Source organism: Natrix helvetica (genome assembly GCF_964273705.1).
Source record: "Natrix helvetica genome assembly, chromosome: 2".
NCBI lineage: Eukaryota > Metazoa > Chordata > Lepidosauria > Squamata > Natricidae > Natrix > Natrix helvetica.
The window spans coordinates 239,690,817-239,714,161 of NC_138552.1; the positions used below are offsets into that span (position 1 = coordinate 239,690,817).

At 36.8% G+C, this 23,345-nt stretch overlaps 1 protein-coding gene across 2 annotated transcripts in view; it reads left to right on the forward strand.

Moving 5' to 3' along the window:
- WDR26 (WD repeat domain 26) overlaps positions 1-22,797 on the forward strand; it is a 39,214-nt gene extending 16,417 nt beyond the window's left edge. For both annotated transcript variants that reach the window (XM_081942618.1, XM_081942619.1), the window contains 11 exons: positions 307-443; positions 4,596-4,693; positions 5,471-5,627; positions 7,950-8,088; positions 8,940-9,080; positions 9,574-9,693; positions 10,703-10,848; positions 11,172-11,250; positions 12,278-12,407; positions 15,060-15,245; positions 18,790-22,797. In XM_081942618.1, coding sequence (XP_081798744.1) covers positions 307-443; positions 4,596-4,693; positions 5,471-5,627; positions 7,950-8,088; positions 8,940-9,080; positions 9,574-9,693; positions 10,703-10,848; positions 11,172-11,250; positions 12,278-12,407; positions 15,060-15,245; positions 18,790-18,815 — 1,359 coding nt within the window. In that variant the 3' untranslated portion in view covers positions 18,816-22,797. The remainder of the gene's footprint in view (positions 1-306; positions 444-4,595; positions 4,694-5,470; positions 5,628-7,949; positions 8,089-8,939; positions 9,081-9,573; positions 9,694-10,702; positions 10,849-11,171; positions 11,251-12,277; positions 12,408-15,059; positions 15,246-18,789) is intronic.
- The last annotated feature ends 548 nt before the right edge of the window (positions 22,798-23,345 follow it).

The window sequence follows — 23,345 nt, forward strand, 5'->3', positions numbered from 1 at the left end:
TATATTAAGATCAGTTTGCAGAGGAACATGCAGTATGAGCATTTAAATATTATTGGTCATAGATAGTTAGAAATTGGACAAAGATAATTTAATTTGAATGTTGAATGACCTCAGTGCATAAAATATAAATCAGTGCATCTTTTCAGTATTGAGGCTTTTCAAACCACCCACTTATCATGAAAGTACCTATTTCTTTTTCTAACGGACAAGTAAAAAGGAGTATATATCTTGTTTAGATTCAAATGTTTTCTGAAATTTCAGTCAGCCTTTTCTCCCCACCTGATCTGCTTCTTTCTGTCATGTCAGAAGATGAAGTTTTTGCTGCTGCAACAAAAATATCTAGAATATCTGGAGGATGGTAAAGTTTTGGAGGCACTTCAAGTTCTGCGTGGTGAGTTGACACCGCTGAAGTACAACACTGAGCGCATTCACATCCTTAGTGGGTAAGTGTTTTAGACTGAAATGTTATACATACTTGAATTTAGGCCTGCATAGTTGGATGCCAAGCAGAGGGCAAGTCTGTGGAGATGCCTAGGAAGTGAACTTATCCTGTTATCTGGGAACAATTTGATCCTATTGGATCCAAGTAGATGGGCAAGGTCTTTTGGACTGTTGTGCCTCTGGTGAATTAGATCCATGTTCTTCTTGGCTGGCCGAGACCGCTTAGGGAGAGGTCATAATTTCCAAGTGATGGGGAAATTCATCCTTGATTGAGGTGGTTTCCAACTTCTTTTAAAGAGGCACTGATGTGCCCTCATCTCAAGAAGCCATCAGTGGACTCTACCATTCTGGACAATTTTTGTCCAGACTCCCACTTTCTCTTTTTAGGGAAGGTGGTTGAAAAGGTAGCAGCCTTGCAAATCCAAGAATCCTAGGTGAAACTGATTACCTGGACCTCTTTTAGTCGAATTTCAGGCTGGGATATGGGACAGAAATGGCATTGGTCATAGTTTTGGATGATTTCTGCCAGGAACTTGATGAGGATTGTGCAACCTTGTGCATCCAGCCTTGCTATTCTTGACAGCTTTTGATACCATAAACCATGGCATCCTTGGCTCAACTTAGGGAGTTGGAAATGGGGGGCACAATTTTATGCTGGTTCACCTCCTTCCTCCGAGGCCAGTCCCAGGGGTAATACAGGGAGTGAGAAGTCCAGCCCACAGCTTCTTTTTTGTGGGATTCTGCAGGACTCGATGCTCTCTCCATTTCCATGTCCATCAAACCACTGGGAGAGATCAATCATCATGACAGGATGAGGTATCAGTACTCACTTATACATCTTCATCCAAGGAGGGAATTAAGTAACACTGTGGATGTACTTTTGCGGTGCTTAGAGACAGTAAGGCCTGGATAGGGAAGATCAGGCTTTTGCTGAACCTTGGAAAGACAGAATGGCTATGGGTAGGGGGCTCCTCAATATTCAGGGATTTGTTTGGTCTCGGATGAGGTTGCACTGCATTAACCAGTAAGCAGTTTGGGGGTCCTTTTGGGTTCATGATTCCTGCTTCAGGTGCAGGTGGCAGTTGTGGCTGGGGTGTGGGTGGGTTTTGCTCAGCTTCATGTTGTGCAGCAGTTGTGCCCCTTCCTGGACCAGGAGGCACTTATTTCGATCACTCACATTGATTACATACTGGAACTCCCTTTGAGATTTATATTTTGACTAGCTGAATACCCATGCTCCGCTATGAAACTGTGATCAGGCTTAATAAATTGACACTTGAAAATTAATGAGTAGTTATTATCAGCCTCTCCCCCTCTCTCCCTCAGGCTTGCTCCACAGAATCCTCCCCTATCCTATTCCCTTCTCCCTCAGGCTTGCACCACAGAAGCCTCCTCTATCCTATTCCTTTCTCTCCCCCAGGCTTGCCCCACAGAAGCCTCCTCTATCCTATTCCCTTCTCTACCTCAGGCTTGCCCCACAGAAGCCTCCCCTATCCTATCCCCTTCTCTTCCTCAGGCTTGCCCCACAGAAGCCTCCCCTATCCTATTCCCTTCTCTCCCTCAGGCTTGCACCACAGAAGCCTCCTCTATCCTATTCCATTCTCTCCCTCAGGCTTGCCCCACAGAAACCTCCCCTATCCTATCCCCTTCTCTACCTCAGGCTTGCCCCACAGAAGCCTCCCCTATCCTATCCCCTTCTCTTCCTCAGGCTTGCCCCACCGAAACCTCCCCTATCCCCTTCTCTTCCTCAGCCTTGCCCCACAGAAGCCTCCCCTATCCTATCCCCTTCTCTTCCTCAGCCTTGCCCCACAGAAGCCTCCTCTACAGTAGCCTCTTCTCTTCCTCAGCCTTGTCCCACAGAAACCTCTCCTTTCTAATCACCTTCTCTCCCTCAACATTGTCCCACAGAATCCTCCCCTATCTTATCCCTTTCTCTCCCTCAGCCTAGCCCCACAGAAACTTCTCCTATCTTATCACCTTCTCTCCCTCAGGCTCCTTTCCAAAGTCTCAGCCAGTAGGCTGGAGGAGTTACGCGCTGGCCACGCCCACATCCAAGTTTTCAGGTTGGGAGGGGGAGTAGAACACCTAACTTCTTGGCATCAGAGCGTGTTAATAATAATATATGAAGTACTAATACTCTGATGGTCATTTCGAAAAAGCCTTTGTTACCGAGCATCTAGAAGCCAGAGGAACATACGTGTAAAATATCAACTTTGTAGGCTTTACGGTTCTGGAGATTTCATGATTCCTGCGTGAGTGTTTTTGCGTTCATACAGTCAGGTCCAGAAGTATTGGGACATCGACACAATTCTAACATCTTTGGCTCTATACACCACCACAATGGAGTTGGAATGAAATAAACACAATGTGCAGACTGTCAGTTTTAATTTGAGGGTATATGTACATCCAACTCAGGTGAACGGCGTAGGACTTACAGCAGTTTGCATATGTGCCTCCCACTTGTTAAGGGACCAAAGGTAATGGGACAGAATAATAATCATAAATCAAACTTTCCCTTCTTAATACTTGGTTGCAAATCCTTTGCAGTCAATCACAGCCTGAAGTCTGGAACGCATAGACATCACCAGACGCTGGGTTTCATCCCTGGAGATGCTCTGCCAGGCCTTTACTGCAACTGTCTTCAGTTCCTGCTTGTTCTTGGGGCATTTTCCCTTCAGTTTTGTCTTCAGCAAGTGAAATGCATGCTCAATGGGATTCAGGTCAGGTGATTGACTTGGCCATTGCATAACATTCCACTTCTGTCCCTTCAAAAACTCTTTGGTTGCTTTTGCAGTATGCTTTGGGTCATTGTCCATCTGCACTATGAAGCGCCGTCCAATGAGTTCTGCAGCATTTGGCTGAATGTGAGCAGATAATATTGCCCGAAACACTTCAGAGTTCATCCTGCTGCTTTTGTCAGCAGTCACATCATCAATAAATACAAGAGAACCAGTTCCATTGGCAGCCATACATGCCCACACCATGACACTACCACCACCATGCTTCACTGATGAGGTGGTATGCTTAGGATCATGAGCAGTTCCTTTCCTTCTCCATACTCTTCTCTTCCCATCACTCTGGTACAAGTTGATCTTGGTCTCATCTGTCCATAAGATCTTGTTCCAGAACTGTGAAGGCTTTGTTAGATGTTGTTTGGCAAACTCTAATCTGGCCTTCCTGTTTTTGAGGCTCACCAATGGTTTACATCTTGTGGTGAACCCTCTGTATTCACTCTGGTGAAGTCTTCCCTTGATTGTTGACTTTGACACACATACACCTACCTCCTGGAGAGTGTTCTTGATCTGGCCAACTGTTGTGAAGGGTGTTTTCTTCACCAGAGAAAGAATTCTTCGGTCATCCACCACAGTTGTTTTCCGTGGTCTCCCGGGTCTTTTGGTGGTGTTGAGCTCACCGGTGCATTCCTTCTTTTTGAGAATGTTCCAAACAGTTGTTTTGGCCACGCCTAATGTGCTTGCTATCTCTCTGATGGGTTTGTTTTGTTTCTTCAGCCTAATGATGGCTTGCTTCACTGACAGTGACCGCTCTTTGGATCTCATCTTGAGAGTTGACAGCAACAGATTCCAAATGCAAATAGCACACTTGAAATGAACTCTGGGCCTTTTATCTGCACATTGTAATTGGGGTAATGAGGGAATATCACACACCTGGCCATGGAACAGCTGAGAAGCCAATTGTCCCATTACTTTTGGTCCCTTAACAAGTGGGGGGCACATATGCAAACTGCTGTAAGTCCTACACTGTTCACCTGAGTTGAATGTACATACCCTCAAATTAAAGCTGACAGTCTGCAGTTAAAGCACATTGTGTTTGTTTCATTCCAACTCCATTGTGGTGGTGTATAGAGCCAAAGATGTTAGAATTGTGTTGATGTCCCAATATTTCTGGACCTGACTGTAAATATAGATAGTACTTTAAACTACTTATATGATAAATTTATTTGAACATTGAAGATTAATCTTTTTTGTCATATATTAAAGCATACTTAAGATTCAGACTCCTGAGTTAAACAGCTCCTTCATTAAATCAGTCTCTTGTTTCTGACTATATTGAAACTGTACCTTGAGCATTGATTAATATCAATTTAGTACATAGTTCCAGAATGCTTAATCCTTGTTTTTCTTTTCAATATACAGATATCTGATGTGTAGTCATCCAGAAGATTTGCGCACAAAAGCAGAATGGGAAGGAAAAGGAACAACATCAAGATCTAAACTTTTAGACAAGCTCCAAAGTAAGAAAAAATAGTTTCAAAAGGACATATATATCCCTGTCTAGATTTCCAGCATATTTCATTCTGAACAGACAAATCTTAATCTGAAAGTATAAATTCATGAGATGATTTGTACCTGTGAAGGGAGACGTGATAGACTACAGTGAAGTGGCAGTTTCCCAGGAAGGGGGGGGGGGGGGGTGACAAGACAACAGGCAATGCAGACTAGAGCTGGATCAGAAATAGGAAGAGAGTTAGCCGCTCCCTAAAATCTCCCAAGTATATATGTTAGATGAGAGTAGAATAGATTTAGTTTAGCAAGATTCTGACTTGATGTGAGCAAATGAAGAACTGAACTTTGGATGGATTGTTCTATATCATTTTTGGGCTGGGCCTGACAATTAATTGTTGTTAGTCTGTTTTCACTTCGGTGCTCATATAGACAGAGTAGAACTAACTACATGTTTGTTATGCTATCAAATTAAGCGTTATTTTTCCCAGTAGAATGGAGAAACACATAATTTTCCTTCTCTGTTCCCACTTTTACAATTCCTAAATCTGTTTTGGAGAGTTGGGAGATTCTTGGGCAGATTGGGACATGTTAGAGTAAAGGGTGCAGTGAAGAAGAAAATGCCATTATGTGAACAGAATCTTATAGAATGATAATATTTAATTTGCTATCTAGGTGTCTTTGGTTTAAATAGGTTAGACACGTATGTGGAAAATTTACTTCACAAATTTATGTATTTTTAAAAAAATGAATTGATTGCACTGAAATTGCCTTTTTATTTATTTAAGCTTACCTACCCCCATCAGTGATGCTCCCCCCAAGGCGTCTGCAGAATCTGCTCTGTCAGGCTGTAGAGCTACAACGGGACCGATGCCTCTATCACAATACTAAACTTGATAATAATCTAGAATCTGTATCACTACTCATAGACCATGTTTGCAATAGGTGAGATACATTTTTTTTTAATTTTAAGGGCAATTAATCTTTTAATGCAACAAAATTACTTTTAATTTTAAACAGTTAAAAGTAATTAACTTGTGATGGTTGATTTATTTGCAGTTTTACGCAAGTGAGTATTCAGGGTGGCTAACAAGCATATAAAAATTTAGTGTTTAAATTTATATTCAACAATTTAAAAATTAAATATTGTATATTTTTGTTTGCACATATAGTAAGTGGAGGAAAAGCATTTTACCTAGCCAGTTTACTTCTTGAAAAATATTGCATTTTTACAAATGTACTAAGGATTAGCTTGAAAACACAATAATAAAGATGTAGAATTATATAGGCTTTATATCCTGATTCACTGTCCATCAGATATTTGTTAATCACATTTATCTGAAATAGTTAAGAATGTCTGAATTCTGCCTTTTGCAGAGAGTGGTGATTTTCACTTAGAACTAATAGTGGTCTCCTATAATATCAAATTAAAAGCGAGTTTCACTTAATGGAGCTTACTTCCATCAAACAATATGACAAAGACTGCAGAAAAAGATTTCAATTTTTTAAGAAGGAGAATGGAAATATGGCAGTTCTTCACACATTTAATATGCATTATGTTAAATCCTATTGAACTCAGGAAGATCCAGGCAGCCTTGCTGTATGCAGGATTGCAAGAATAGATTCCTCTATCAGACTTTAAAGTGGTAAGTTAGAAATGAAGCTTGGAGGACAAGGCTTTATTTCAGCAATTCTTAATTTTCAAAATATATTTAAGAATTCTTTCTATAAATCTGAAAAAATTATAAAAATAAATCTGTGAGGCTAGTTGTGCATTGAGGCTTGAGTCTGATCAATAGAGAAATGCAGAACATTTGGAAGACCACTCTGCAAAGTGTAGACAACATACCAAAACATCAGATTGTTCTCTGGTCATATCTGCATGCCTAATTGCTTTATTTTGCAGTCTCAGCAATTGTATTGACAGACATGCACAGACAATCTGAGAAAAACCTCAAAGTTGTTGCTTTAGCCTTTCCGAAGCATGCAACTGCCTCCGTGCTTGAAAGAGGGGTGTTTAACTCATGCCAACATGGTTTGCAAAGTGTTCTTTCAAATGCATTGGACACCCTACTGATCATAACTGAGGCCATACTTGTCTTCATAGTTTCAAGATGTGGATTCAGAGCACATGTCAGGAGTCATGACTTGAGGTGAGGATAGGAAGGTTTATAATAAATAACATACTCATGCATTTTCACCAACCGATTTTGAAAGTTGGTTATATTTTAAACCTAATTTATCTTGCATCCTGGGAAGCTGTCTTTGAAACAACTACAGTTTCATGGCCCTTTAGATCCTGGTCTTATTTGGCAGTCCCCATATCTATCTCTGCACAAAGAGATCAAGTAGGAAAAAAAATAAGATAGGAGATAGGAAAACAGGACATTTGATAAGCATTTATAATGTATTTTTTCCTTTTTGTGCATGCAATAGTAATCATTTGCCTGATGCTAATATGGATATTTATAGTGATGAAAGAATATTTGTAAACCTTTAGTACTATCTGCAATCCTGAAGTATTTGGCCTAGAGTGTAATCAAAGCTTCATCTAAATCTAATAGAGAGATGTTAATTAAACAAATATAAGATAAAATAATGTACTGTCCCATGTCTTCACTGAACACATTAAACTAGTATTCACTATTATGGGAAAAACATGTAAAACTAATATAATCAGCTCTCTTAAATGGATCAGTGGAGTCAGAATAACAGATTGATTAGATTTATAGGGCCATCCAACTCGAACAATGTGACATTGGTGGGTAGCATACAACAAAACTTCTAATCAGTGAGAATATCAGATACGATTTTTAACAGTTTCCCCATTAAACACACACACACAGCCACACACACACAACTACACATGCAACACACATACGCACGAAATTGCCTTACTTACCTTAAATGGTCAGTTTATGCAAGATAGCCTAAAATGTATGCAAGATTGATTATCTGGTACAAGAAACATTTGGCTGAAGTCATTATTGCTAAAGGAAATGCCACCAGTTATTAAATCTGATGCATTGCATACTTTTTTTCAACAAAGATGAAGTTGGTTCGGTATGTTCAGTGGAGACAAGATACCCTATGCTTTCTTATGCATTGTTTAATTAGACACACTCTACTGATGAATAAGAAACTCAGTTCAGTTTGTAGGTCACAGTCTGCAAGATGATGGATTGTACTAAAAGTTCACAAACTTTTGGTTTCCATTGTTGTTCACATAAAACTGATTCTTTTTCTACATAATTGTTTGTTTTTTAGGAAACATTTTCCATGTTATACTCAGCAAATACTTACAGAGCACTGTAATGAAGTATGGTTCTGTAAATTCTCCAATGATGGCACTAAACTAGCAACAGGATCCAAGGATACAACTGTTATTATATGGCAGGTTGACCCTGTAAGTATCATTCCATATGGCAAACTCTTTCCATAAAATTAAAAGCTTTTTTTCCTCCGTTTGATTTCCATACCTCTGTCATTTTTAAATACCTTGGCATGGTTCTGTTTCCATGCATTTTTGCCTTAAACTTTTATCTCTTGTTTAATTTATTTGTTCTTTATTTATGGAAAGTATAATCCAACAAAAGGTATGCAAACTAGATACAATTTGAATAACTGCAATATTCACTGTTCTCCACACGTCCTGAAATTAGATAAAGAGAACCAGTTAACCAAATGAGTCCAACATACTTGTTATTTATTTGTTAAGGAAAATGATACAAAGCTATATTTGTGTATGTACAAATGGGACCCTAGAGTAAGCAAAAAAACATTTTTCTCGTGTATATTTTATTCAAAAATGTTTCTAAAACTATTAATTTTTCTATTGGAATTATGCAGATTAGACAACTAGAATTTTCCCTTTTTGTAACACCAAAGAGTGGTTGTTTGAGTTTGGTTTATTTTGTTCAATGTTTCTTTTCCATCATAGTACTATTTTAATCTTGTTTTGCATGAGTTCATGTCAAGAAAAGCTACTGACATTTTTAAGAGAGTTACTGGTTACCTTGTGTAATCCAGACATCTATTCTTCTAGATAGAAAATGAGTGTGTGCCATCTCTCTTTTTTTTTAGATAAGTGAATATTAAAAACCAAATTTTTGTTCCTAATATGTTGCTTTGCTAAATGGTTTGTAGGTTGTGAGAATAAATTACTCTTTTAGATTAGCTACTTAAGCTATATAAAAGGCTTGCCAATCAATTAAATTACTGGAATTTTATATATTCTATTGCTATATTATTTTAAAGGATACACATCAACTAAAACTGCTCAAGACTTTGGAAGGCCATGCATATGGTGTCTCCTATATCGCTTGGAGTCCTGACGACAACTACCTGGTTGCCTGTGGCCCCGATGACTGCTCTGAGCTTTGGCTCTGGAATGTACAAGTAAGAATGATAAATGTGAGGTGTTGGCATGCCATAATTAAATAGCATAGATATATGGACCATGCTCGGGTTATTTGATACTTTTGGAGGAAATCCTTGGCTATTATGGATTTTGATAACTCGATATGGAAAATTGCAAATGTTGACGTTTTGACAAAGCTTAAAATGAGTGTTCCATGTTGCAATGGAGCAACAGTCTGAACGTTGCTAGTGTGAGAGAGAGGGAGGGAGAGAGAGAATGAGAATGAAACTCACAGCCTTCCTTGCCCCTTCCCAGATGTACTGAAATTAAAATTGCCTGAAGACGTTAAGGAAGGTTGATTTATTCTAGGTACTCAATAGCTACTTTATTATATATTTGAAAGCACTTTTGTATTTTATCGCCAATTTTGTAAATAATAATTAGACATATGGTATTTAGGTATTTCAACTACACTGATGCCCATGTAGATTACAATTTCAAAGAACCTTACCTATATAACTTCATCTGCAGACGGGGGAGCTAAGGACAAAGATGAGCCAATCCCATGAGGATAGCTTAACCAGTGTGGCCTGGAATCCAGATGGAAAACGTTTTGTGACAGGAGGGCAGCGTGGACAATTTTACCAGTGTGTAAGTTGGAATGGGCACACTCTTTGCAGCCATTGGCTAAATTGTTATTCTTATTTAGCTTTTTTCAAAGTGGGTGGAGATATAATTTTCATTCTGGTTTTTTTTGGGGGGGGGGCTTTCCATGAATGCTGTGGGTAGGGTGGGGGTTCACTGGAAAACAGATTTGTTAAACCTAGAAAAGACTCAAGACCTATTTTTTATAAACAAAAAGGGTAGAAACTTTTGGAGAGTTCAGGCAATCTACCTATATAGATTGCCATTCCTCCTATGAAGAAGTGGGTTTTTTACTATACCAAAATGCATCCATCCCTGATATAGGGGTCCTTGTGCTAATATGTTTGTGATATGCCTAAATATATATATTTAAAATGAAAAACTGCTTAGAAGTGGTTTGTTAAAAAAACCTTTGGTAAAAGGTATATTAGCATTGATGGACTTATTATCTGAAATATATATGAAATTGGGTATATTACTGTTCTTACAAAAAATAAATTCCATGATGTCAATCAAATAATATATTCAACATGATATACATGTTCATGTATTAGAGCTTATGATGGCATATAATCACTGCGTAATAAGGATTGTAGTCATTATAATTATTACCATCTTTAGCTAGTAAATATTTACATGTATATAAACAAAATTGGTAGGTTCAAAAAAAAACCTCCATGAAATGCAAGATAAACCATCTATATCCTGCATTCCTTTCTGCATTTTCTAATCAAACACAAATTGCATCCCTGAATATCCATCGGAAACAAAACAGCATATGTTAGAATGACACTATTCCTGCTTCCCCCCTTCCTGTGGTCTCAAGGTTGTGAACCATAAAGACCCTACTTAGGGAGGCAAGAAAGAAAGTTCAACAGAACAAAGTTTGCTTTTTAAATTTTAAGTGATACCCTAAATACAATACAGCCCCACCATTTCATGATGGGGGTTTCATAGTTTTCATGTTTTTGGTAGCTTTTTTATACAAGTTTTGCTTTATCTATTCCCTGTCTAGGATTTAGATGGTAATCTCCTAGACTCCTGGGAAGGAGTAAGAGTGCAGTGCCTGTGGTGCTTGAGTGATGGGAAGACTGTGTTGGCATCGGACACACACCAGCGAATTCGGGGCTATAACTTTGAGGACCTTACAGACAGAAATATGTAACTACATTGTTTTTCTGTTTCACTAGATAAATTAATCCCATGGTTGGCTAAGCAATGAAAAGAACGTTTCACATGACTTCTAGATCATGTGTTAATTATAAATTGGGCTTTTCAAAAAAAAAAAAATCCTATGTAAATAAGAATATAAATGTGAAGAGTAAATAAATAAAAAAATAAACCTTAAAGTGTGAACTACTAGTACAGGCATAATTGGGCTCATTGTAAGACCCCTGTAACAAACAATACTGAAACGATATTTATATTCTTGTACAAATGATAATTTTGACTCATAATTCTATTACAATTGTTTATATTTTCAGAGTACAAGAAGACCATCCAATTATGTCTTTTACTATTTCGAAAAATGGCCGGCTAGCTTTGTTAAATGTCGCAACTCAGGTAAGGGGATATTGTTGTTGTTTTAAATAGGCATACTGTTTTGAGAAGAGTGTTAAAATGTAAAAATAGTTATCATAAAATGATGAGGACAAAACTTCCAATTACAGTCCTAGGTCTATGTTCTAGCTTATCTTAGATCTTCTCTTAGGATTCTCTTAAAAAGTCATTCCTTAGCAGTTTTTCCAAAACAAGTTAACTATATCCAAAAGACTTATTTCTCCAGATCAAGTACTTAAATTGTTTTTTTTTAAATAATTGTATAAGGAAATGAAGCTTGCTTAACCCAAAATGTTTGCAATAGGATAGACTCTAAACACTTGAACAGATACAGTTGTTGGCAAATGCAAGAGGGCTATGGAAAGTTTATATCCAAACATTATTAACTAAAAGGCAATTTGCGCAATCTTTTGTCCCCTCTACAATTTAGGAAAAGACCAGAGTAGTAGGACATGTATTTTTCTTGAGAAAGATCCCTTGTTCAGTCCCTGACATATCTTGAAGCAAGAAGGAAATCTTACTGAAAGCTGGAAAAGCTTTTATCAATTGGTGTGATGTTTTGAAACAGTTAAGATGGCTTATTATATTCTACTTCACTTCTCACATGCAAAAAGTATCTATTAGAAGCCTTAAGATGTGACACATGGTATAGTGAGTGGGGAGAACTGGCAAAAATATTACAGCAGCTGGTATATGTGGGAAAGAGCACCTGCTCACATTTTACTGGTGATGGTGATTTTTTTCATACTGCAGTCCTACATCACTTATTTCTTTTTCCTGAAGGTTTCAAGATAGAAGCTTTCAGGAAATGTAAATGGGTTCTGCTTTGGGGAGAAATAAGAAGAAAGGTTCTGCTGGATAAAAGACAAATGCTCATGTGATTTTTGCTTGTGAAGAAAAATAGTCCTTTTAAAATTTTTATTGATGTATTGAATCTTATTCAGATTAAATTATTAAGCAGTGAAACCAAGTAATGGAGAGGAAACTATTTCTTACAATAAACTATTTCTACAATGCTTTTTGTCCTCAGGGAGTTCATTTATGGGATTTGCAAGACAGAGTTTTAGTGAGAAAGTACCAAGGTGTCACACAAGGGTTTTACACAATTCATTCATGTTTTGGAGGCCATAACGAAGACTTCATCGCTAGTGGCAGTGAAGGTAATTTTTTTTTAAAAAAAATCTCTGTCTTTGTGTTTCTTCCTCTCCCTCTCTCTCCCTCCCTCCCCCCCCCCCTTTCTCATATTCGAGCACAAACTTTCTGCATTGGTGAATATTAGTCTTCTCACTCTTTGAATTTTGATAAGCAGAGTGGGTGTGCCTTCCACTTCCATAAATGGTGATAATTAAATACTCATTTAAAAAAAGGATTTTACTTCAGAGAACGGTGGGATCCACAAGTAAAATGTGTTATATCTTTTTGAGAGTAATGTCTGTAATTTTGATATGATTTGACCAGTATTGAGTACCGTTGCTCTAATGGTTCTCTGAAATATTAACTCTATTTGCTATAGATATGTTTTCTAAAGGTAGGTATAGTGTATGTAAATTCATCTGTCATTTCGATTATAATCAATTGTGATAAGAGAATTATGATCTCCTATACTGCAACAGAATCTACTGTATTCAATATCTTCCATTGTGAGCAACTTGAAACAATCATGGTTGTCTTTTAGCAGGTTCTCTTGTCAATTGTCTGAGAAGCCAGTTTATCACATGTTCTTGGCATTAAGGGTGCTGATTCACTCTCAGGTTCTTGCTCTGTATTACTAGTAGAATTGGAGCTAGTACAGAGTAGGCAACAATACTCCTGTACCCAAAAAACTTCAGGAAGATGTGGTTTTGGTCTGAACAGGAGTGCAGTCATAGGTTGAGTCAACAAAAATAGTATCTTAATGCATTATTTGTCTTTAATAGGTGAAATGCTCAACTGAGAACAGCACCTCTTTATTGGACCTTATATTAATAACTTGTCGTTGTAAATATTTGTCAGTCTTTATATGCATGCATTTTAACTCCCTTCCCCTTCCAAACAGTCTCTGGCCCAGAAGTATCTGTCAGCCTATTGACTTTTTGGTGTATCGAATAATTCATACACCACTTAGGACAGCGTGGACAAGTCACTTAGCTACAGCCTACTGTTTGTTTGACATGAATATGCCGATTAACTTATCCAGGTCAACTTAGAACAGCTTTTTATTTTTTTCATTTTCAGTGTCTAAAAACTACCCAGCTGTAGTTGAAGCTGATGGCACCTTATTTAGATTCGGACTGCCTGAGGCTGTTGCCTCTTTGCACTGAATTGTTGCAAATATGGCTGCTGTGAAAGTCTATGTACAAAAAAAGTAACAGATTTAAATGTCATAACCTCTTAAATGTAAAGGTATGTTTTCAGCTAGGTAGGCGTTTCACCTACCAGCCCCAAACATCAAATGGTCTGCCCTGGGAGTAAATTTCACATCTAATTCTGTAAAGAAGCATTAAGGTACCATTAAAAAAAAACCTCTCATGGGAGTAAGTGCTGAGTGTTGTTGCCTTAAGATGAATAATGATCCTTGAAGTTATGCTGATAATGTGTAATCAGATTAAAATTTTTAATCTTATTAAAATTGGGAGAGTAAACAGAAATATAAACAAGGGTGTTTGATGTAATTTAGATGTTGTGGCACTTATTTTTAAAAATCTTATATGAGCTGATTTAGCTAGTAAGTATTTCTATTAAATAATGTGGCATGTAAGTAGAGGGATTTGTAATACTTGGGAGGAGACCAAAATACTTTGGTTCCTTTATCATTGTTTGAATGTATTATTAAAGCAAATGATTTTAACACTTTTGTACATCTTAAAAGTTTATCTTATGGTGCTTCTATTTAATCAGATATTTAAGTAAAGGCACAAACTTATTCTAGTACATAGCAAAAGTATAATTACTGGCAACTACTTTGGTATGTGGTTCTTTCACAATGCAGACACTTGCATATTTAAGATTTCATCCACCCTTTCTATGATCATTCAACTTGCATGTCAGGATTAGCAATGACATAGAAGTTTTCATTCATATGTTCAGCTTTGTAAATGTTTTATGTGAATGTAGTAGAATGCACCAACACAGTTACAGCTGTAAATTACAACTTGGCTGTGTCATGAATTTCTTCAAACAGTGAAATGGATTGCTTACTGGCAAAAAGTATTTGTATTGGGCATTATACTTCAAGGCAAACAAGAGCTATCTGAATGTAACTTCTTTCTTATTCTGCATATGGGCTGGCATTGGCTGGTTTCTCCACTATCTTTTCCATGCAGCAGTTAGTTCCTGAATAGGGTATTACACAGTTAATTTAGTGGATGGCTTAAAAACATTTTATTTTCCAATCACACATGAAGTCCTTTATTCAAAAGGCAGAAAGTTTTCTGGGGAAATCCCCATATCTATCATTAAAATGATCAAATTAAAAAATTCAAAAATTAGAATCCAGAGCTTTTCAGTTCTGTATTTCAATTTCATTCTTGTATGTAATGTATTATTAGTTGAAATTAGCATATAAACAGATTACTAATTAGATAATATAAATCCTGCCTTTATACTTAATTTTCTACAAATATCTTCATTTTGGAAAGAAACTCAGTACATGCTGTTAGTTTAAATATTGAATTTTAAAAGCCTCCTTGAAACTGTTGGATGTAGCATTCAGCATTTTTGTTTTGGGATATGCATGGAATTTTTTTAATGGAAACATGGGTTGTCATGTTGATTACGGAGCATATTTAAAATTGAGGATGGATCTCATGTTTTTTCAAACCTATCTGTCTTAGATCATAAAGTATATATTTGGCACAAACGTAGTGAACTGCCAATTGCGGAACTGACGGGGCACACACGTACAGTCAACTGCGTGAGCTGGAACCCACAAATTCCATCCATGATGGCCAGCGCCTCTGATGATGGCACTGTTAGAATATGGGGACCATCACCTTTTGTAGACAGCCAGGATATTGAAGGTAAAAAAAAAATAAACTAATTTTATGAGAGAGAAACATTTAAAGATTCAATTATTTTATGTTTATTTTTGCTTATTGCATTTAAATACAGTGATTTGCAAAGTTCATGGTGTATGCATAGTTTAATCATACAGTGAAAGGTTTGAATAGCCTAAGTATCTTCTAGTCCAAACTTCTGCCCACTATAGGAATTCATTCTCCCCCTCTCCGCCAAATATGGCCACCCAGCCTTGGTTTATATGCCTCCAGCAAAGCATTTTGCTAGTATCATAAAATGTAAGGACTGGAAAGGACATTAGACAGGATAAGGAGGAATAAAATGGTGGGTTAAGTCCATCACCCCAGAAAAAGAAGAATCATATGATTTGGATTTCTTCAGTTCTTTCGAAGAGTGTACCTAAGTAGCTTAGATCTCATCCATACCTAAACAATGAAAGAACATTACTACATAGAGCCGTGATGGCGAACCTATGGCATGCATGCCACAGGAGGCACACAGAGCTATTTGTTAGGGCACGTGAGGCATTACCTTGGCTTTTTTGCCTCAAACCGGAAGTTCAGGAATGGATTTCCGGTTTGTTCCCCTCAGGGGGGGAGGGCATTTTTCATCTTTCAGGGAAGCCTTCAAAGGCTTCCCTGAAAGCTCCGGAGGACGAAAAACGGCCCTACGAGCAAACCGGAAGTCTGTTCTGAACTTCCTGTTTGCCCATAGGGCTGTTTTTTTGCAGTCCGGAGGCTTTACGGAAGCTCCTGAAGCCTCCAGAGGGCCTCCGGGGGTGGGGGAGATTGTTTTCGCCCTCCCCAGGCTCCTAGAAACCCTCTGGAGCCTGGGGAGGACAAAAAAAGCATGCCAAAAGTGGGGGGGGAGCGCTGTTTGCACACGCATGCGCGCACGGGGGAAGCATGTGCATGCATGCTGGGTCGTGCACATAACATGGGTGTAGCACGCATGCGCACGACCCCCCTGCGCTCCCCCCGCTTTTGGCACATGGGCCAAAAAAGGTTGACCATCACTGATATAGAGGGCTGATCTTAAGTGATTCTAATGGATATCGAAGTAAAGCACAGTCTCACAAACCTAATTACATTTTTCTCAGCCTTCTTGTGCCTTTGAGGAGACACTCCCTGGCTGAATTGTTCGGACCTGCATTTGTTATTCAGGACTTTAATACTTATCTTTTTTTCCTTTGCCCCTTCTTGGAGGAAAGGCTTAACCACTGCAAGAGCCAGATGGATTTAGATTTACAGCAACATTTGACTAAATCATTTGATATCTTTAATTCACATTACTACAGCAATGACTACATTCAATACCTTTTCCAGTGATACACCTTATGTAGTGACAGCAAGGCTATAATCTCATGTATTTGTGTATTTACTAAACATTGGAGACTGAATACATTTGTCAAAGCAGAAGCAGTTTTTTTTTAAAAAATGCTAAAGCACATTTCTTTTTCTTTGCATTACTTTTTATTTTTCTCTGTGAAATAGGTTAGCTTTCACATATCATTGCTGGATGGCCTCAGACATGAAGGAAATGTTGGACATGGAATATGATTGATTGTTCTGGATTGCTGTGATAGACAAATCACACAAAGATTTTAGATTACGTGGTCCAAGCCTAGTTGTGGTTAATATTGAACTACGATTTGGGCTATTCTAAGTTGATAAAGATCTTTTTAAACAAACTTGCTCTGTGTAATGAAAGTAGAAAGAAATCTTGCTACTTTTACTATATGATCCTATTCAACAGTAGGGGTTAGCAATCATTGGATCTACCTGTCAGATCAAACTAGATGAAAATGTCACAACTTAAATGTTATTTATTTAATAAATTTCTGTGCCCCCATTTTACCCAAGTGACTGGGAGATTTACAACAACAACATAAAGATTTCCAAGTCAAATTAAGTGCTATGGAGGTTTGAATCTTGTCTCCCTAGTGTTAGTTCAATACAAACTACTGAGGTTAGGCTAGGTTAGAATTTTGCCATTACTATATTAATGTAGCAAAGGCGTATGAAGCTGCATTAGAAATAAGAGTTAATGAAATCCAGTAGCTTATGCAATTGTGTAACACCACATTTTAAACGAATTGCAAGCTCCTTTTAAAAATTGCAGAAGTTCAGGAAAGTAAGTATATTTTCCACAACTGATACACTGGTTGTACTCTATTGTTGATGGATTGAAGTACTGGTACCTGTGTGGTGTATAGTAGATGCTGGCTGTTTGTGGATAGAACAGTGATAGTTTATATTGCAGGGGTTCTCAAATTGGATGAACAATTGTGTTTAAGGGTTAGGTTTGAGTTGGAATTTAAATGGGCTTTCAGTTCTTGGTCAGAAGCCAATCTCTTAGGCTTCAGCCCCAAAGATGTGATGGATTGTTCTGCCTCCTTCCTTTGTCCTTTATTGAGCTGAATTAAAAAGTAGCCTTGACAGTATCACCCACAAAGGTTTGGCAGAGAGACTGAGCCCATCTTTGTAATTAGTAATTTAATCCTCCTCGTTTTTTTCTGTATTGCCATTTGTATCATAAATTTTATATTATTTTCAACATGATCATAATCCACATAATTTCCAAACAGACAATGAAGTATATAAATTTTTGTATCTATGTAAAAACTTCTGCCCAACCTACCTGACCCATCTGTGTTTTGGTACTGCTTTCAGATTAATATTCATGATAGACAGTCATCATATCCAGAATTGTTGACAATTGAGCAACCTTACAAACTGATTTAATAAACAAACCTTTCTCCTGATTCTGCTGCACTTCAGATAGCAACCCTTCTCATTTTGTCATTTGAATTACTTGAGCTCCACCAAGTTATAGGTGGGAGTACAGTATTTGGGGGAAAATTATATAAAACGGCTTCAGAATAAAATGTCCTAAAACCTAAATAAAATCAAACCAAATTCTTGTTAAAGGAAAAGCCCCAATCCCCTCCCTGAAAAGTTTGAAATGGTCTGGATTAGACAAGAGATGTACAGCTCACTAAATCAGTCAGAGCTCTGTCCCAAGATCTCAATAGTGTGATCCAGAATGGCATATATGCAGTCTGCCCCATGGTTCCTGGTGCACACAAACACAAAAGCATATGGTCACAACTAATTGAGAGTTGGAAATAATTGCAGACTTCAGTTGCAGAAGCCATGTTCAGTACACATTTGCTGGAATGTGGATTCTGTCCATCATCCCCCCTATAATTGCTATAAAGGAGGAAATTATCAAGGACTGGTTTCAGCTGATTGGGCAATATACATTGATATGAAAATTAGATATTACCCCAAGTTTTTGTCTCTGAATGTTTTCTGTCAATTGCTCTTTTGTTCCATTCCATTTCTTGCAGTTTTGCACAAGAAACTTATAAAAGCTCTTGCTGATCCTTATTGTTGCTGTTCAGTTAGTTTACAGCAAATGAAGTGAATGTACAGTGACTTTATTTTTGTGTGATTAAAATGTGCATATATCATGATTGAGATATACAAGACAATATGGACGTTCTTAATATATTTTTGTTTACATTTTATCTCTTCCCCTTAGAGGAATGCAGTAGCATGGATAGTTGATGGTGAATTTGGAGCAGACGACTTCTGTTTAACTTAAATTTAGTCGTATTTTAAATGGCTTGGGATTTGGTGCAAACAAACATGATTGATAGCTGGACAGACATGCTCATCATGAAAATGAACCATTTTTTAAGCCCGACTGGGGCCAAACATTTTACCACCTTGCTTCATAGTAAACAGTTGAGATGAAGCACGTCGTTAGAACGTTGTTGGACACCATGTTGAAGTAACCCCCCATCGGTTGTGAAGAACTGTGCTACATTCAGGCTAACCATTGAACTCCGTATATACATTTTCCCCTTCTGCCATTTTGTCAGGCAGACTACTGTTCTTGTTGCTCTTCTGTGTAATGAAGTTTAAATGCTTGTTTGGAAAACCTTTTATTTAACAGTTTAGAAAGCTTGATAGAAAGAGTGCTTTAGTCTGAAGAGTACATGTTGGATAGGAAAGTATTTCCTTCTCTTGTTTCTCTGAGTCTGCCTTATTTAGCTCGAGATCTTTGCAGCTTGGTTCATGGATTCTAGCCTTGCCCATTGCGCAGTATATCCAAATCCAGATGTAAAACCAGTGAATGACATGAAAAGCACTCTCAGTATCACACTTGACAAAAAGGTTTTGTACTTTTCACGTAGCTTGTAACCCTATAAATGGGTGAACAGCACAAATTTTTTTAAGAATAAATTATTTATAGCATTAAAATGACTTTGATTTGTATACGTTTGGAAAATAAACCAGCTTAAAAAGTGTCATCTACAAGTTAATGCAGTATACTTGGTGCTCCTTCTGAGTGTTGTGTAAGACCATTTGGCTAGCAGGAGTTTTACACAGATTATATAAAGTATTATTTTAAAAAAAACCTTTGTTTACCAACATAATTTGAAAACTTTCAGAATCACCAATAAAACTATTATAATGTAATTTCTGAAGTTAATAAAATGAAAATTCCAGATTGGCTAAAACTTGTGCAATGGTTCTTATTTGAAACAAAAACTAAAATGGGAATGGGATAATATTTTAGAATCATTTCCCCAAATTAGTGGATTGACTTTGTGAATTTAAATATGTACATTATACAAGTGTTCCACATAATGTTCACCCCATAATTGTTTTCTCAGGGGATGCTTGTTACTAGTTTGATGTTAGGAATGGGTTGTTGTCTTTAGTTTTTATATGCAACCCCCCACCCCCAATGCCCTGGTATTGGATCTGTGTAACTGTTCTAAATTAAAAGATAGAAGGACATACCTCTGTGTAACAATGAAACAACAACAATTTATATGGAAAAAGATCGAGCCCAATCAAGCTAAAATAAATGGATAAATAAAGCTCTTTAATTTTGAGGAAAGTCCCATATTTGGAAGAGAATGTACATTGCTTGAACTTAAGCATGGTCTTTAATACTCAGCTTCTATGATAAGCAATCACAGTCAGTGCACTTCAGTGTATTTCTTAACTCAGATTTAGCACATGCTTATCTTCATAGCATTTGATTTCATTAGTTATGTATCACAAAATTTCTTTAAACACTTATCAAATTAGGAAAGCTGGTACTCCCAATTACTTAATGTAATAACTTAGTTTTTATAACTCAAAGGACAAAAATGTTTTAGAAGACTAGGCTTACAGAAGTCTTTTAAAGTAATAATGCTTTCCTTTTATGTTTTTTAATAGATTGAACTCTATGTGGCTCATTTTATTTCAATTCATTTTATGGAGTAGTGTTTCTTTTTGTTTGCTATAGTCAATTCATATATATATTCTGTTCATTTGACATTATGTTCTTTTATTTGAAATTGCTTAATAGTTATTTTTGAGCTTCTGTAATTCTTATTTATTACAGATACTTGCAGATACTCCCATTCAACATCTTGAAATGCTTTACATCTCTAACCAACATGGTACTGGCACTAAAATTGCTTATTAATTCAAAATTATTTTAGGACATTAGAGCAAAAATCAGGAGTGGCTGAACCTGAAAGAGTTTGCATAATTTACTTTCTTCAGGTTATTCAAAACAATCCGGTGCTTGCAAGTAAAATTTCATACATAGACTTTAATGAACATGTTTGAACCTATAGTTTACCCTTCTTTGAAATATAATGCTAAGGGGAAACTAAATTAAAAGCACTGAAGTTAAGCACATTACTTCTTATGAGTTTTCTTCTAAGGAATTTTTAAAAAAATACATATAAAAGCATTTCAGAATGGAAATGAATAAGAGTCATGTTTTGAAAGTGTCACTTCTAAATGTCACTGCATAATGTATACTATGCAGTTCTTAAGTAGCAGCTCCAGATGTCGAATTAACATTTGTTGCCACGCTCAACTTCCTATGACTACATTGTGAGACTAATTTGTCCAATTGTCTCAGTGTTAACACTGCTAGGACTTTTTGTGGGTGGACAAAACACACCAGTATTTTCTGGCATGTGGATTGGAAAGCATCTGTGTCACTTTTCATATAAACTAAAAACTAAATTCATCATTGTAAAAAGATATGGAAGAGGTGTATCTGCAATATTCTTATTTTCATACAGTAGGTATTTCTCAATCTCAGCTGTAAATTCTAGAGCAATCATTAATTGTTCATACAACAGATGATCTATGAAAACATGTTAGCATTTTGACCATCAATTCCAAACTAGGCATACCAACCATAAATTATCTTGCCACAATGATTCTCATCTTTATCAGGTAAGTCACTTTAAAAATAGCACAAAAGAGAAAAAGGAATTTAATTTTTATGTAACCCATAAATAGCCTTGTAAATGTGTAGCTTGCTTTCCTGTTTTGAAATGAGGGGAATATGGAGTCACAGGTGGAAAATTACCCATTCCCCCCCCCCCCCAATAATTTCATTCTGACTTCCAAACCGGTATTGTTGAATGACATTTAAATAATGCTAGGTGTTTAGTGCCACGTTAACTACAAAAATCTCCCACCCTTTTAAAATGGCTTAAAATTATTTATCATACTAATTTTATGCTGGCAATAGATATATTAGGGAAAGGAGAGTTAGTAACCTTTTTAACAGCAGAAGAATGTCTTAATTTGTAATTTGGGGCAGAAAGGGAAAATGAACCAATTTTCAGTAATATTTGGTGCCCTTTATCTGTACCCCAAAGCACACAAGTTGCCTCTGATTGATGCATTTCAGATAAATTACTAACCATGTATCGTTAATACTCCATATATGTAGATATATCTGTATCTATATATATATTTATCTCGCATTGGCTTGCATCCATTTTCAGCTGCCATACAACAAACCACGCGTATGACAGATAACATTTTTTGAATAGGGAGGACTTAACTGATGTGTGCAGTGTTGTCTGCAATAGCTGCTCTTGTTGCTGGAACACAAACTAGAAACCTGTTTGCTACTTGCTGACTTCATATAGAAGAATTCAGCAAAGTGTGTATGGTATGAATGTGTGTGTAAAACAGAATCAGTCATGGAACCAACTAGGTACATGTCATGTTTTACTGAATAATTTTAAGTCATGTTGTGTGTATTTGTCTTGTCCTCTAACATTAAAATTTGGTTAATACAAATATATTTTTATAAATTTCAAGTACAGTGTGCCCCATTTTTTAAGTGTTTCATTGTTAAAAATAAGTGTACTAGATTTGATTCTTAACACTTACTGGCACAGATGGAAAAAGCTATTGGCTCCAAAAATGTAAGAGGAAGAAACATTCTCAAAGTGTGTGTGTATTTACAAACCAAGCTGTAGAGATCAAGAAAAGAACTTTTACTGTTCTCAAATTTCTAAATTGTCAAGATTTATATGGAGTTGTGGTGGAACTAGTTAACACTTAGAGCTTTTGGTATGTAATGAATATTTGCTATGGACTGATATTAAATGTTTCAAAGGATTGCGTTATTAAATTTTCTGGATTTTGTTACTTTCCTCTTGAATTATATTAAGTAGTTTAAATTTCTTTTCTGACATTAAAACATGAATTTTGGGGCTCCGTATTTATTTTCACTGGTTTTACTAATTTATGGGGCACGTTAATTTTTTATTTTATAAATATGTAGTATATTAAACATATCTTAAATCGTTCAAATCAAGCTACATTAATTCCTGATTGTCTATTGGAGTTTTTTTAATTAAACTTTTCCATGTTGGTGCACAGCACTTAACAAATATTTGTATTCCCTCTTTCCAGTTCAATAAACAAAATAAATAACTGGATTTGATTAGTTCTTAGCTTTATAAGCTTTGACTTCTATTTCATTCTAGAAAGGAACAGAAGTTCCTTTCCTTTCCAAGATGCATTCGCATATGATCACACAACTCCTCAATCCATGAATATCCAGCAAGAATTCATGTGAGAATGGAACTCATACTGCTCAGACTTAAGCTGAGTTACTCACTTGGAGCACAAAGCCACCCCCATAAATCTTAGGCTACAAAAGTTAGACGGCAGCTGTCTGAAAAGGCAAACAACATCAGGCTGTTTACTGAACCAGTGGCTACAGGTGTGGTCTTCAGCTTGGAAGATTGCAATCTATTGAACTGA